At 40.2% G+C, this 16,106-nt stretch overlaps 1 protein-coding gene across 3 annotated transcripts in view; it reads right to left on the bottom strand.

Annotated features, from left to right (window-relative positions):
* ITGB6 (integrin subunit beta 6) overlaps positions 1 to 16,106 on the bottom strand; it is a 70,606-nt gene that overhangs the window by 14,785 nt on the left and 39,715 nt on the right. For all 3 annotated transcript variants that reach the window (XM_082630763.1, XM_082630765.1, XM_082630764.1), the window contains 4 exons: positions 13,688 to 13,822; positions 13,051 to 13,468; positions 6,480 to 6,702; positions 3,445 to 3,542 (listed from right to left, as the gene is read on the bottom strand). In XM_082630763.1, the coding sequence (XP_082486889.1) occupies positions 3,445 to 3,542; positions 6,480 to 6,702; positions 13,051 to 13,468; positions 13,688 to 13,822 (874 nt within the window). The remainder of the gene's footprint in view (positions 1 to 3,444; positions 3,543 to 6,479; positions 6,703 to 13,050; positions 13,469 to 13,687; positions 13,823 to 16,106) is intronic.

The raw sequence follows: 16,106 nt of genomic DNA on the forward strand, positions 1-16,106 counted from the left end.
ACATTTGGCATTATTAATAAGATTTCAGAGGATAAATTTAAGTGAACAAACTGTCTTTGAATCCATTAGAAGCATCTATTTACATAGGAATATTAAGAAATCTAATTACAAATTATTCTCATCTGGTCCTAAATGTTTACCATCATCTAAATCACCTCAGAGTTCTGTAGTGATGGATTCCAGGGACCCACCCTGGCTATTCTGATTTGAGAAGTCCGTGGTTTGGACAGGAGCTTGCATTTTAGTGAATTGTTAATAATATTTTTAATGAGGTGATTCTGATGAAGAGGTTTGGGCACCTCTGGGCAGCACTTGATTAGTGAAATTTGTGTTATTTCATGTGTTTGACAGCAACAGAACTGTATATATAATTCATACTTTGGTCATTTTTAGACGACCTCCACCACACATTCTCCTACCAAACCCTCCAATTAGCAAGGATTCATGATGAAGTCTCCGGGAATATGCTTTTTTTTTGTTTTGGAGTGTTTTTTTCCTTCCCTCCCCGTCTCTGCCGTGACAGTGGACACCCGCCCTGTTCCTCTCAAACTTACTTAATGGAACATTTTATTCTCAGGTAGAAAATATGTGGACAGCTCATAATACTCCTTTCAGTAATATTAATCCTGCTTTTTTATTTTCCCTTAAAGAGCTACACTGAAGCACAGGGAGGCTTAATTTACTTGGCCAGGATTTTTAAAGTTTGAATGGAACCGCTAATAGGACCTTTGAGTCACGACTCCCTTCTTGCTTTAATGACTTCACCACTCCTTTTCATGACTGTTATGACTCTAGATTTAGCCTGTTTTGTAGTGTTTGGGTATTAAAATGCATTATTGAATGTGCAGTGAAAAGGTCCAGCTTGGGCTGGAGATTTGCATAATTAGCTGCTAAGGTTTTCCTTTGTTGGTTCATTAGAAATGGACCTTTCTTTTTTACCCACTTTTATGAGTGCTAGCAGCACTGTTCTAGAATAATACGATGAAAATAAGATCTCAGGCAGTCCATGAAATCATCCTTAGAAAAGGAAGAAATGTGAGAAGGGAGGTGAAAAGGCTGGGGTCTGGGAAGGTCCAGAAAAGATGTGGAAAATATAAACTGTCTGCACCACTGAACCAAGATAGCCATGTGTTTAAGACCTCGCCTCTGGGGCTGAGGTAGTAGTTCTCAGAGAATACAGTTTCCCAAAGGGAAAAAAACAAGAGTTCTGTGGTCAAATAAGTTTGGGAATCCCTCCTTACTCTAATTCCTCCCTTTGCTTCTCCTGCAAATTCACAATGCACATTTAATTTAATAGACATGACAACTCTCAGTCTTGCAAAGAAAACAAAAAGCTTAGCTTCCCATTTACAAAATTTATATGACCAGGGGTGCTTTGGTCCATTTATCGCTTTCAGAACTAGTGTTCCATGGAACACACTTTGAGTAACAATGCTCTGAGTACATGAATATGGGGGTAAATTAAAAACTTCTACTTCAGTAAAATGGCTGAATAAAGTTAAACCACATGTCCTTAGAAATACTCACACAAGTCACCACAGCACAGGTGAGGAATAATTTATTCAGATTATGAAGTTTATGGTTATCTTACTTTACTCTCCATGTCCTTATTAGGGGAAGAATGGGCTGATAAAAGACCCCATGGAAGAGCAAATATGTTGTGATAATTTCAAGATGATATGATCAATAACAGAACTGGATGAGTAACTTGAAATAGGACTTATAAAAAGGCCCATTAGAAGAGTGACTTTTTTAGTTCACAGGCTGACAAAGATAGTTTTTCTCTCAAATTCATCAAGATTAGTGCTTTAAATGGTACTGGTAATCCAATTACTATTTTGATTTCTGAGTTAGAAATAGTTGTAGTCCCCTATTTTGAAGGTAATTTAGTCAATTATACAAGAATAATGCAAAAATTTTAAATGCCACTTGAGAATCTTGTCTTCCTCTCAAATCCAAGCATTTATGATAACTTATACTCAGAAAACTGTGTATTTAAATATAGTAATTCCCTGTTCAGGATTTACCATGTTTCCAAGGTTTACTTCTTTTTTCCCCTTAGCACATTAGATTTCTCACGCTGCTAGTCAATTCAGTTCTAGTCATTTGCAGGGCATTTTCTGCAATTTTTAGTCATTTCTTTAAAACACTTGGTAAATATCCCAACTGGTTGCTGTGAAATGAAGCCAGAAGGATACGCTGAGATTTTGTACTAGTTACTAATGTGGACAGGCTACAAATCCCACTTTACTCGGTGCTTTTACTGCATCTTACCTTCGGTATTAGTGTAATGTACATACCGTCTTGTCCAATTTATGGTTATTTGGCATATTTATCTGAGACACTAGAAAAGCACAGGCGAGGGGTTTCATGAGCACTAATCACGCCCCTCCATACAGGGTTATTTAACTGTGGCCAGTCAGAAACCTCAATTTTAAAACAATGTTGGTAAGTTTCAAAACAACATAAATATCACTAACTTATTTCACTTTGGAAATGGATTAATTTCTGTATTCTAGCTTCGTCTACTCAAGATACATATCCTAGAGTGTCATAAATTATCATCTTGGTTATTCCGCTCCTCCTGAGATGCACCGTGGCGGTGCCTCTGAGGCGTGCAGAACAATGTCCCTACCTGAGCAGCAGGATAAGGCAGGGAGTTTGTGATGATGGAAAAACAAATACCCCCAGATGGTCCCTTTGGGAGAAGTCAGTCATCGGCTTTGTTTTAAAGTTCACAAGTTATTTTTTAAATGCCTTTGCAGCTAAGATACAACCAATTTACAGATCTGAAATAACATTTTGCCATTAGAACGAACCTGATTTTAAGCAAGTAACTTCAAAAATGGCAGGTGGAAGCAAGAGCAGAGTTTGCTTAGCAGTTAAAGGTAACAGACCCTTCTTGTAGTTTGGGACCAAGGCAACAGGGAATTAAGGATGACCATGTAATGCCCATGTTTGGAAAGCTGGGAGTAAAAGCATATGGAGGGGAGAGCAGGAAAAATGGCCACTAACCGGACACTGCCTGGTGTCTGAGAGTTGCTGTCAGAAAACCCATATTATACCTTACTTTGTCCTACCGTGAAATAAGGTAATCAGATGATAGAGGATGATTTCAGGTTAGGAGGTTAACGTTTAGCTATTTCTTCAATTTTCCACTCTGCTAATTCAAAAAAATATAGCATTCTGGAATTCTCTCCAATTGCATGTGTTAAGCAGAGATGAATTTGCAACAGAGCAAACAGCATAGCCGGGACTTTAAATTGCTTGTCTCCCAAGCCATCAAGTCTTTAGCCTTCTGGAATGCATTTACTCTTAAAAATGAATGCGAGTGAATTAACACCCTAGTACAAATGAGGTCGAGCTACTGAAAAGCCCTGCACCGAATTTCTGCCTCTCCAAAACTGTGCCAAGGAAAGGAAAGCAATTTCAAACAAGTAGAACCTTCTTCTTCATTGATGGTCGCACCAGCTAATTTGCATTTGTCAACACAGTCTTCTCGGGCCTGGCCATCTGCAGACAGGTAGCATTCAATGCAGCTCCTGTGAACATTATTCAACAGAGTTGATCAGTTTGTATTAGTGGAAAATAGATACGCAGCTGGGATATTGCTTTAATGCTATTACTATGGTTCTGGCTATAGGAGTGTCTCAGAGAGGATATTGTGTTTCTCGTTACTTTCAGAAAGATGGTTGGGTGACGTCCAAGAGGGAACTCCTTTATTCTGAATTCCATTCAGTAATCAGTGTTCCATGAGCCAGCTTGATAATAGCTACTATCCTCATTCATCTGTACTGATTACTTCTGATTGGTGAGATTAAAATTTTTTTCCCCCCAACAACAACAAAAAACCCAATTATTTTGGTATTTGATTTAGCTATATTTTCATTAAACATTTTCCTGGGAAGGGTTTATGGTACTAGACAAAATGTGACTTTCTTAATAGAAATGGTCTGTGTTTTAGCAAGAATTCCAAGAATTGTCATATGTCCTGAATGACTATTTTAAAGATTCACTTTTCTGTAACCCCTTTGAATGCGTCCAAGCCTTGATAAGGCATTTTCAAAAGCTGAGGATTACAGCCTGGATCCTCATTAACGCAGGTTTTTAAATAAAGGATTGCTACTTATAGAAAAGTGTATTTCCAAGAACATAGCCCAGGAATTAAGCTACTCTAATGATGTCTATACAGGTAAGTAAAGCTTAGACCCTGAATTAATCTTGTGCTGACAATCACTTTACAGCTGGATAGCGTTTGGAGTAATCCAAAGCTGCAAAAGCTTTCTTACTGTGGGCACACATTATGCTGGCCCAGGAAAGGTATGCTCCTCTAAGTGCTGGAAACATTCCCCACGCCCACCATGCCACATCAAATCTCAGCTGAAACAGCACTTCCTTAGGCAAGCCTTCCCTAATCCTTATCAGTTAGTTCCCTTGTAGTGGAAGCCTCTGAATTCCTCTGCTGGAAGGGTTTAGGAGCAGCAGTCTATGTGGAGTAGGGATAGCAGCCTTACCTGGAAGTGGCCTTTGCACTGCAAGCACACTGCACATATCTGGGTTATATATTTACTTGGAGTGGTTTTGCAGTAGGGTTGCTTGAGATTGCGGAAGCCCTTAAAAGCTCTACACCTTTGTGCATCCCACTGATGGCTGCCCGAGCTAGTCTGGTAGCTTTATCTCCTGCCATATAGCTCCACTGCACCCTCTCTATCCCTTATTGTAACTGTTAGCCCAGATATCATTATAATTACTATTTTAAATGTTCTGTCTTTCCCAGTAGATGCTCAGCAGCTGTGACAGCAGGAACTGTAACTGTTTCAGTTTCACTGTATGTCTATGGCCTAACATGATTCCTGGCCTATAGTAAGTACTTAATACCTATTTGATAAATAAGTGCATGAAAGAATAAATAGAATGGTTTCACCTCAAAACTAACAAACACCAAGGGGATCACTCTACCTGATTTCTCAAATTCAAACTACTTGGACTATTAATTTCATGTCTTATAAACCAGATTTAAGATTGAATCATGTTTGACAAAGAAAACAAACTTCTGGTTACCAAAGGGGAAAGGGGAAGGGGAGAGACACATTAGGAAGTTGGAATTAACATACACACACTACTATATATAAAATAGATAAACAACAAGGATTTACCGTATAGCACATGGAACTATATTCAATATCTTGTAATAACCTATAATGGAAAAGAATCTGAAGCTGAACACCTAAAACTAACACAACATTGTAAATCAACTATAGTTAAATAAAATATTTTTTCAAAGAAGATTGAATCATGTTTACAGAGAAGACAAAATAGAAAAATAATAGAAGAAATACCTTGAAATGACATTTTATATTAAATTCTATTCAAGTAAGTCTAACCTTGTGCCCGTGCTTCTCTCTTGGCATATGTCCAGGCACAGTGACAGAGAAGTTTTGACACCTGGATAGTGAGCAACCACTGAGTGAATATTGATATTGATTTTCTTACTTTGTTTACATTGGAAATGCACATGTCCCCATTTTAGGTACCAGAGTTAATGAAAGTATGAACTGCTTAAGCACGTTTGCTGTATAATACATTATACCTGCAATGTCCTAACACAGCCAATTTGGAGATTTGCTTCACTTAACCTGCAAATGTTGCCCCGCTTTCATTAAGAAGTTAGCTGCCAAGCAAAGAAACTTTTTTTTTTTTTTTTTTTTACTGGAAAATAAAAACAATGTGGTTGTTTTGTTGCTGTTGTTCACATTGTGTAAAAGAAAGTGTCAGTCACAATAGCTGTGTAGAATGACAACCAAAGAAAGGTGCCAAAGAGCATGAGTGGTAAAGAAGAGGGAAGGAATGGAAAGCCAAGATCATCTTTCTGCCTCTTTGCCTTTATGAGTTTATAGATAGGAATGAATCAGTAAGGTCAGGCTATAAACGTCTGGATAAGAAAGAAGCTTGTCTGTTTCCCTTAAAAAAGTACTGAATGTGAGTGTCCTCGGTCTACCCCCAGGGCATTCCTGATGTGTGGTTGGTACTGTAAGGGAGAGACTATCGATGTTATCAGCGTGGGACATCAGCTCAGCTTCCCCACTAGGCTCTCTTGCAGAAATGTGACTTTGTGGTCCTGGATCATCAGCGCTGAGAGGCAAGGGAGAGGCTGACGTTCCAGGCTGACGATCGCAGGGGCCCTGCGGGTTTGTGTGTTTTCTCCGGACGCGCAGGCTCAGCGGCCATGGCTCACGGGCCCAGCCGCTCCGCGGCATGTGGGATCCTCCCGGACCGGGGCACGAACCCGTGTCCCCTGCATCGGCAGGCGGACTCTCAACCACTGCGCCACCAGGGAAGCCCGGTTTGTGTGTTTTGATGGAGGCTTGGAGACCAAAGCCAGCAAGAACAATCCGAGGTCTGAGTGTATATAATGTCATGATAACTTTGATCACCACGCACCCTATGGAAGGAAGGACTGGTGAGCGTAGAGACATTACCATTTAGAGTTACAGGGATCGCCACAGGTGGGACAACGTTCGCAGGTGGGTCCCGAGGCTCCGGGGTTCGTGCAAACGCACTGGCCGCACACACAGCCCCCCCGCCCGCTGCAGAGCGCCCCGTCTTCGGAGATGCAGGGCTCCGTGCTCGTGGTGCAGTTACAGTACTCGCCCGTCCAGCCGCTCCTGCACACGCACTCGCCGCAGTCACAGTCGCCGTTATCTGCAAAACAAAGCCCTGGGTTTCTTAGGGCTAAAGCCACTTCCGGATCTTGGGGGCCATCTTTTCTCTTTGCCTTTGAACACCATGAAAAAGACTGAAGAAAAAAACGAGAAAAAAAGTGAGTGCGTGTGTGTGGGTGCAGGGGGGAGTGAGCGTAGATAGATTTTATGGAACGTATTTTGCGAACTGTGTATATTCATTGATCTGGTCTCTTAACTGAACCAACTTGATTGCCTGATGTTACATCCAACAGAATTTATAACCAGATGAAATAAGATAATCCAGAAGCCTATAATAGCTACTTGGTGTGTGTGCGTGTGCAAGTATGTGTGTGTATATACAGTTGGCGCTTGAACAATGCATGGGTTGGGGCACTGACCCCTCCCCCCGCCCCACTCTCACCCCTCCCCCCAGGCCAAAATCTGAGGATAACTTTGGACTCCCTCAACTCTTAACTACTAACAGCCTCCTGTTGACTGGAAGCCTTACTGATAATATAAACAGTTGATTAACACATATTTTGTATGTTATATGTATCATATACTGTATACTTACAATAAAGTGAGCTAGAGAAAAGAAAATGTTATTAAGAAAATCATAAGGAAGAGAAAATACATTTACAGTACTGTACTGTATTTATCAATGCTGTAAATTTACAAGACGAATCATCTGGCAGTACCTACATCAATATTGTCTTATAACACTGTAGATATTATACAACTTACCAACATTAGACATCAAAAATGAAAAGATAGTGTGAAAAAGAAATTCATATTTATTTACAGATATAGCTATTCATGCCTTGATAACGAAGAAGCAGCAATATGATTGCTTTTTGGTAGCCTAGTATAATTGATATAATTGCTTCCCAGTAGCCTAGCCTATACACCAACGAATGAATTGTTTAAAATGTTTATGGCATACAGTATTATAGATATATTCATATAGAAGCATGATTACATTTTCTAAAAAACCACTTACCTGTAATGGTAGGCTGATATGCAGTTTCTCCAATTATGAGAAAGGCATACTGTACAGTAATATAATGCTTTGAAAGCAAAGTTATAAAACAGTAAGAAAACTAAAACATTATTAATTTTATATTAAATATCACTCACCTTATGCCTATGTAAGAAGAGACTAGTATCTATATATACCGTATGAATTCATGACGTACCTAAATATTTTTTATTTCTGGCTATGCAGTTCATCTGTGAGTATTTTCAAATTGTTGCAAATCTCCAAAAATTTTTCCAATATATTTATTGAAAAAACATCTGCATGTAAGTGGACCCATGCACTTCAAACCCGTGTTGTTCAAGGGCCAACTGTGTGTGTGTGTGTGTGTGTGTGTGTGTCTGTGTATGTAGTTTCAAAAATTTTTTGCTTTCAATTAAGGTGCCATAGGATAGAGATACAAGATAGACTTTAGTAACCCCACCTCTACATCACTCAAGCTGAGTAATCATGAAAGCCTCATCTATAAAGTAGAGGGAATAAAAGCTGCTTCCAATGGTTGTGGTCAGATGAGATAATGTGTAAATCTCCTAGCTTTGTAGTCACCAACTAGATGTCCTACAGGCATACAGTGAGTGCCCAACAGATTCATTTATTTAACAAATTTTAACTAAGCATGTATCATGTGCCAAAGATTGTTTTAGGCTTGAGGATACAAAATTAAATGAGACAAGGTGGCTGAGCTTATAGCTTAGTCTAGGAGACAGGCAAATAGATACTACTGCTAATAAGTACAATGTGATAAGTGCCATACACACTTGTCCAAATTAGACAAGAGATTTGGGGAAGTTTCCAGAGGACGTGATGCTTGAGCTGAATTTGGAAGATAAGGATAGAAGATAGAAGAAGAGGGTTACGTGCATTATAAGCAGAGAAAAAAGCATAGGTAAATGACAGAAGTGTGTAATCATGTGACCAGCTCGATACCCATAGTAAAGTCACATGAATAAAGCCAAAGGTGCGTATGGGGTGTCTGTGAGGATAGGAGGAAAAGGTAAACAAAAATCAGAAATCAGGGGATTCCCTGGTGGCGCAGTGCTTGAGAGTCCGCCTGCCGATGCAGGGGACACGGGTTCGTGCCCCGGTCTGGGAAGGTCCCCCATGCCGCAGAGCGGCTGGGCCCGTGAGCCATGGCTGCTGAGCCTGCACGTCTGGAGCCTGTGCTCCGCAACGGGAGAGGCCACAGCAGTGAGAGGCCCGCATACCGCAAAAAAAAAAAAAAAAAAAAAAAAAAAAAAGAGGGACTCCTGAAGAACTGGCCACAGAGTAGTGTCTGAACTACTATAAAATGTTAAATACAGTGTTTCAGGTAATGGGCTTGTGTGTTCTTTCATAATATTTTTGGGGTGCCTGCCATGCCCAAGATCCTAAATTGTCTTTTGCTGTTCCAAACAAACAGCATTTACTTACAAATTTCATAACTGACACTTTTCTTCAGAAAAGGAAAAGCGCAGCAGCCATCACCTCCCAAGTTTTGCTCTTTGGCTACATTCCAAAGGCATGTGGGCATGGTGGCGGTGGCTGAGTACGTAGTGGGTGAGTGCACAGGTGTAAAGCCAGACAGCACATGTTTGGGTCCTGGCTCTGGTACGGGCTGGGCCAAGTTGGGAAAATTACTCAACCTTTCTATGCCTCAGTTTCCTCATTGGTAAGGAGGGGTTATTAATAGCACTACTTCATCGGATTGTTATGATGATTATCATAATATATAACAATGTTTAGAACAGTGCTTGGCCCATAAATAGGCAATATATAAGTTATTATCATTACTCCTAAACACTATCCAGTAAGAAGAATCTGATAACAAAATTATCCATCAGTATTAAAACTCCTGTAATTATACTGAAAACCAAACAGATGTAAAAGAAATCACAAGTGAGGCAGGTTTCCATTTGTAGGAGATGCTGCCATGTTCATTGTAGAAAGAAGGATTCTGGGTTTTCTCCTGTAAACTTTGGTCTAGAAGGTCATTACCTTTTATCTTCATGACCTGGTCTTAAGAGACATGGAGTAGGAAATCACAGAACAAAGGATAAACCACAAAGATTTTGAAGCTGGATTCTGACTTCTCCTGGTGTATGTGTACCTGTATCTATATCTATATCTATATTTATATATCTACATCTGTATCTGTATCTACATCTGTATCATCTATATCTATATAGAGAGGGTAATATAGTAATTTGTACATATAAATACTAAAAAGACTTACACTTCTCTAATGAAAGATGAGTTGAAATTTATCTGGATCCATGACATTAAGACTGCATTTCATAACCTATTTAGTTCATAATTGAACTAATTAATTCAAAGCTAAGAATAGTTGGGTTATTTAGGCCAAAACCATTCATTTAATTTTTATATGTAAGCTATCCTCTAAAGTACAATTGCTTTTTGTTTCTTCCTCAGCAAAAGGGGAAACTTACTTTCATGATAGGGGGTGATTTCCATATTGAAGTTTATTCTGAAAAATGTGTATGGTATATAAATATTGTCAAATGAAATGTGCATTTCCAAAGGCTTTGAGAATGCCCAAGTGTATCACTGCATATAAGAATTACTTGGCAGAAATTTTAGAAAACCCTTCCAAGAGCTCCTTTCAGAACTTAGAAACCCTCCCTTTCTGTGGGCCTTCCAGAACCATTAACCCAGTCACAAAAGTTGTTAATTGATATCCACAAACAACCAATTATCTAAGGTACCTGTTCATACAACAAGAAAAACAACGACAAAACTTCATAATGGCTTCATGTAGAGGCAAGATTATAACCAAAGTTCAAGAAAAAATTATCAGGCTCTTTTGAGAGGGAGAGATCTTTCTGGAATGCCATTGACTGATAACTAAGTGCACCATGGCAGGAAGTTTCTTCTGTAATGCTGTCTGCCTGTTAGTTTCCAGCCTCTTAGAATCAAAATTTAAAAGACTAATGGAATTTGGGCAAGGGAAAAATCAATGGAGCCCTCTATCTTTGAGTGCTTACGGATGGATGGAAGAAGGTGCATGAAAAGAACATTGTGATAATGGCCCTTCAGAGAAGCAGCACATTGCAGAGTATGTTAGTTGTAAAATAAGTGAGATTTACATGAGAAATGAGGCTGTAGCAGTCAGGCCTCTATGACAAACAACAACAATAGCGTGTGTGTTCACAGGGCCAGGAGCAGTTTTATCCCTACACTAAGCACAATGCCAGGCATATAGTAGGTGCTCCATTGCTCTTCGTTGAATTTGAATGATTGTACTTTTATTACACCTTTTAAAAGAGGAAGTTACTAATAATAGAGGAACATCCTTTGAGATGTTACTGAACACAAAAAAGCTTTTGAGAAACAGTCATGGTCGAGGATGGGAAAGTACCCCAGTGTATGAAGGAAATGGGCACTGGTGAAGTTTTCTGAGTCCAAATGAAAAAAAATTGTATTTTCTAAATAGAATTTCTTTAGTGATCACTGTATCTGATTCAGAGAGAGGCACTATTGTCAGACCACCTGAACTACAAATGCACAGGTCAAGGTGACTCTGAATTTATGTCCGTCCGCATGCGTGACACAAAATAAACTGAAAGACCATTAAAAAATGGGAAGAACTGTGCTTCCCTGGTGGCGCAGTGGTTGGGAGTCCGCCTGCCGATGCAGGGGACACGGGTTCGTGCCCCGGTCCGGGAAGATCCCACATGCCGCGGAGCGGCTGGGCCCGTGAGCCATGGCCGCTGAGCCTGCGCGTCCGGAGCCTGTGCTCCGCAACGGGAGAGGCCACAACAGTGAGAGGCCCGCGTAACGCAAAAAACAAAAACAAAAACAAACAAACAAAAAAACCGGGAAGAACTGTGTTGCTGAACATAACCCATCGATTTACACAGCCTTAGACCTCTGACTTCAGATCTAAAGGGTGAAATACAGGTGGGGTCATAATTGCTGTTATACTGTATTTGATTAGACTTCGGAGTTTGTTTTTTTTTTTTTTTTTTTGAAAGGCAATTTCAAGTGTCTTAAGCACATATTTTATTAAAGATTTCTATTAGAAATGCAATCTGGGGTTCCACTGAATAGACTCTTTTCGAGACTTGGTGACGGCCTCTGGCTTCAGGCTGTGTTCTGTCTGCATTGTGTGAAAAGAAGACCAATGTGGGTTTGGAAACACACCCATTAGATAAGGAAAAACACCTTTGAATGAAAGGGGAGAGAAATGTGTCTCATTCTGGACAGACCCTAAACTTTTCACTCTTTGGTGGGGAAGAAAGAAGGCAGCCTCAGAGGAGTCTATTGGCAGCAACAGCAAGAGCCAAGAAATGAAACGGAGGTGCACTTCTAAGGGTATCAGATGGTTTTCAAAGGCCTTTTCCCCTGAAAATCAGTCTCTTTTATAGTTCCTGACACTGTGGTTTGAAAACGTAACTTGCTTAGTTTTCTGTAAAGATAATGGCTTTCTGTTTTGAAAACCTATCTGCTCACACACTGTGAAAAGAAAAAGACATGAGCTTAAATTCAGCAGTTGGTTACGATTTCAATTGTAACACAAATCTGTATCATTTAAAAGTATATTAACACATTTGTAATTCTTGTCAGACTAGATTGTACTTAAATATGTATGTGCATCTCTCAGAATGATTTTATAAGTCATGTTATATGTAATATAGTTTTAAACTAAAGTGATGTTTACATCTACAAAGGCTATTAGAACATAAATATTTCTGTTACTTAAAATTTTTCTCAGTCTCAAAAAATTCCAAGGATTTTTCATTTTTACCCTTTCCATAGCCTTCTTCGCATATGTCCTTATTCATCTTTATTATACCCTGTGCCTAACCTAGTATCTGTTACATAACAGGTGTTTAATAAATATGCATGGAGTGAATGAAGGCCCTGAAAGTCCATTTAGAATTTTTGTGTCCCTCGTCCTTTGCAGTATGCTCCTTAAGTAGCCTGGCTTTTTATCTTTCCAAAGTAATAAACATTTAAGAGTTGAGTCAGATACCAAAAGCCTGATCCAGAATAGTCTGGAAGATAATGGAGTTCAATTACATGCAGTTTTGTGGCGTCTGGGTAATAACCAAGGAGAAGGCATCCGTCTTATACCTACTTACTCCCAGAAAAATAATAATAGAGATGTAAGTTCAGCTGGCAGAGATCTCACCCCTAGGGAATGTCAGAGCCAGAAAAAAAACATAAGGGAAGCTCAGTTACCTTAGTCTAAAGGTCAACCCACTCAACTGATCAGCAAATATTTATTGAGCACCTACTGTGCCCAGGTGGTTGTGGAAGGTGCAAAGGATGCAAAGCCCTTCCTTGATACGTGCACAGTCGCCCTGTAAGGTGGATTTGGGCATGGCCTACCTCCACAGAGCAGCCCTCTGTGTCTCACGCAGGAGAAGTTGTCACACTGGCAGTAAGGGCCGTAAATGTCTCCATAGGGGGACAAGTGGCAGATGCACTGCCCGCAGTAACAATCGCCTCTTCCGCTGCACGCGGGGAGTTCTGGGGCCTCCTTGCAGGAGTCAGTGCTCAGCGTGTCATCCCCACACTCGCAGTGAGGACCCATGTGGCCAGGGTGGCAGGCACACACTCCACACTGGAAGGAGCCGTTCCCGTTGCTGCATCTGGAGCTGTTCACCTCCACTTCCTTCTGACAGTCACAGCTGCATTCTGGACTGACAAGGATCTCCAGGGCATCCCCCAGCCCCACAGGCTTTATGATAATGTGCCTGCTTCTTCTCTCACAGTTTGGTATACTCACAGTCACGTTGAACGAAGCCTGGAAAAAAAGAAAATACTAATTATCTTCTTCTAGCCACCAATATGCATGGGAAGAAACAAAGCTGCTGCCTGGGGATCAGCTTGGCGAAAGCATTTATTAGGAAATCTTTGAAAATCGCTTTTGAAATTCTTGAAAAGTCTAGCTTCAGTGCACTAAGGTAACTTCTGCCAGATCATCTAGATGTTTTTTCAGATGACCCATGGGTCGTCTACTTACTGTGTCTCCCACCTTCATGTGAGAGCATTTCTTTTGGTGTGGAAAGGGGGTCCCGGTATTACAGACAGCTGTGAATGACAGGTTGAGTCCTTCTGTGTCTCCTAACACCTCCAGCTCCACCTCAGACCGGAGTTCCTTTAGATAAGACAGAAAGAGTTGAACGAAGCCACAGCCAAAAACTAGAGCCAGAAGAGAAGAATCTGTGACTCATGTTCATTAAACAACGAATAAATAAAATTAAAGTGGGTCTAAAAGAAATTCAGCATATCACCAATCAAGCAAGAAAGCAAGCAATACACACACACACACACACACACATTATATTTTATCGAATCTAAGATGCCATCAATTATAAGATACACCATTATTTTATGACAATTAAACTATGACAAAATACCTCGAGGGCATTTGGCACCACATATGAATCAAACCTGCCCGTCTATCTTTGCTTTAAAAATTACTTTATCCATTTTGAGGGTTTGACAAATTTCTCCAGTCCTGAATTGCATTGCTTGGCATATAAAAGGCAAATCTTTTGCTTGTATCTCAGTAACAAAATATAGCAATAGCTTTCTTTACTCGTATCCTAAGTATCATCATTTTTACGTCCCATAAAGCAGCTGGTTGTTACTTTATAAGGAATACAGATCATTCCTCCAACAATGAATATTTGCTTTGCTGATATCAGTATTTGCTTCCCTCTTATTCTGTTTTGGTACATTTCTGCACAAACAATAACTTTTCAGTATCGAGTCATAGTGCAAACCTGGAAGATATTTAAAAATAGCAATTGTACTCGACACAGTACCAACAGTATACTTAACGAATGGAAGTGACAATAACACATACAGCTACTGCCAAGTTTATACGTGTGCAGACCATGAAAACTACGTTGTGACTTCCATTCTATTGAAAGCATTGGTAAGACATAACTAACTATAAAATGTATCCCAATTTTAGAGATGTTAAAATGTGAGAGAAACTGTGCCTTGAAATCAGTGCTGGAATTTATAGAGTCCCTATTGTACATTTAGTACAGAGTCAGGTCTGGGGGAATGGGTATAAGATAGGATTTCTGCCCTCAAGATGATCATCTTGCTGAAAAAAGTAAGGTGGAGCCAAGTGAAGCAGTTAACATACAACGACAGTCAATGTACCATTAAATTAGAAAAAAAAAATTGTGTAATACATAAGGGTTTGGGAGAGCTCAGGAAAGAGGGCGGTCAGTGAAGGCTGAAGTATTAGAAGACTGGTCCTTAATGGCTGTGCTGGATTTAGATGTGTGGAGGGGATGACAATGGTATTTCAGGCGAGGGGACCAAAAGAGAGAAAGCTCAGTGCCAGGAGTGGTACAGAATGGAGAAAAGAGGGGCTCAACCCAAGCCTGCACCCTTACTGTCCAGGGAGACACCAGACCACAAAGAACCCTGAGGTTTGGAGAGATGAGTTAACACCTGTGGGAAATATTCCATGAAGCTTTTAGGCAGGGGCCTGATTTACTGAAAAGGCAGCTGCAGGGAGGTTGTCTGGAAGGCACGTGCAGGACAGGCTAGAGGAGGGGACAGGAAGATTTAAGTCAAGGAGGCTGGCATGTTGCTGCATTCGCCACGCCTGAGGCGTGAGGAGCAGGGATGCAGTGGCTGGGATATGCGATGACAGGGGTGGAAGAGGGGAAGACTAGATACAGGGCGTGTGGGTGATGGCAGAGGGGTACGTAAAGGCAACGTTTCCCAGGGGGAAGAATGTCAAGGAAGGGGAAGGGAGAGCTGTTTTTGGGGGGAAAGCTAGTGTTATTATTCAGACCTTCTTTATTCCTCTTTCTTTTATAGAAGAGAAGTCTGTATTTGGGGGACTTCAAAACCAAATTAATTTCAAATAATTTCAAATTAATTTCAAAACCAAATTATTTTTAAAAAACAGAATAAAAACAAATTGTAAAATACTATGAATTAAGTTATACTTCATCTAAAAGGATTTGAGTCCCTATACCCATTTCACTGATAGAATTTTAAAAGCATATTCTGCTTCAAACTTTCCTGAAATATAATTTTTGCCAGCTGCATGGTACGATGACCCTGCTTTCCTCCTAATTCTAAGTTGCTGACCGTAAATTCTAAGTCTCTCCTCTTCCCTGCTTTGTTACTTGCCCCACGTGGTCACTCCTTCCGTAGATGGGCACAGGCTGACTTTTCAGAACGTAGCCTTTGTCAGAGATTAAAGTGTCATTTCGCAGTCCTAAAGATTATTCCCATCATGTCTTAAGATTTCAGTTTCTGCCAACTTAGCATTAAAATATACCCTTTAAATCTGTTTTATCTCAACTAGTTACATTACCAGTTTATTCATTCAGAAAATATTTATTGAGTGTCCACTATGTACCAGACAGTGTTCTAGGTGCTTGGGAAACAAAAACGTCTAA

The sequence above is a fragment of the Mesoplodon mirus genome (assembly GCF_964341445.2).
Source record: "Mesoplodon mirus genome assembly, chromosome: 8".
NCBI lineage: Eukaryota > Metazoa > Chordata > Mammalia > Artiodactyla > Ziphiidae > Mesoplodon > Mesoplodon mirus.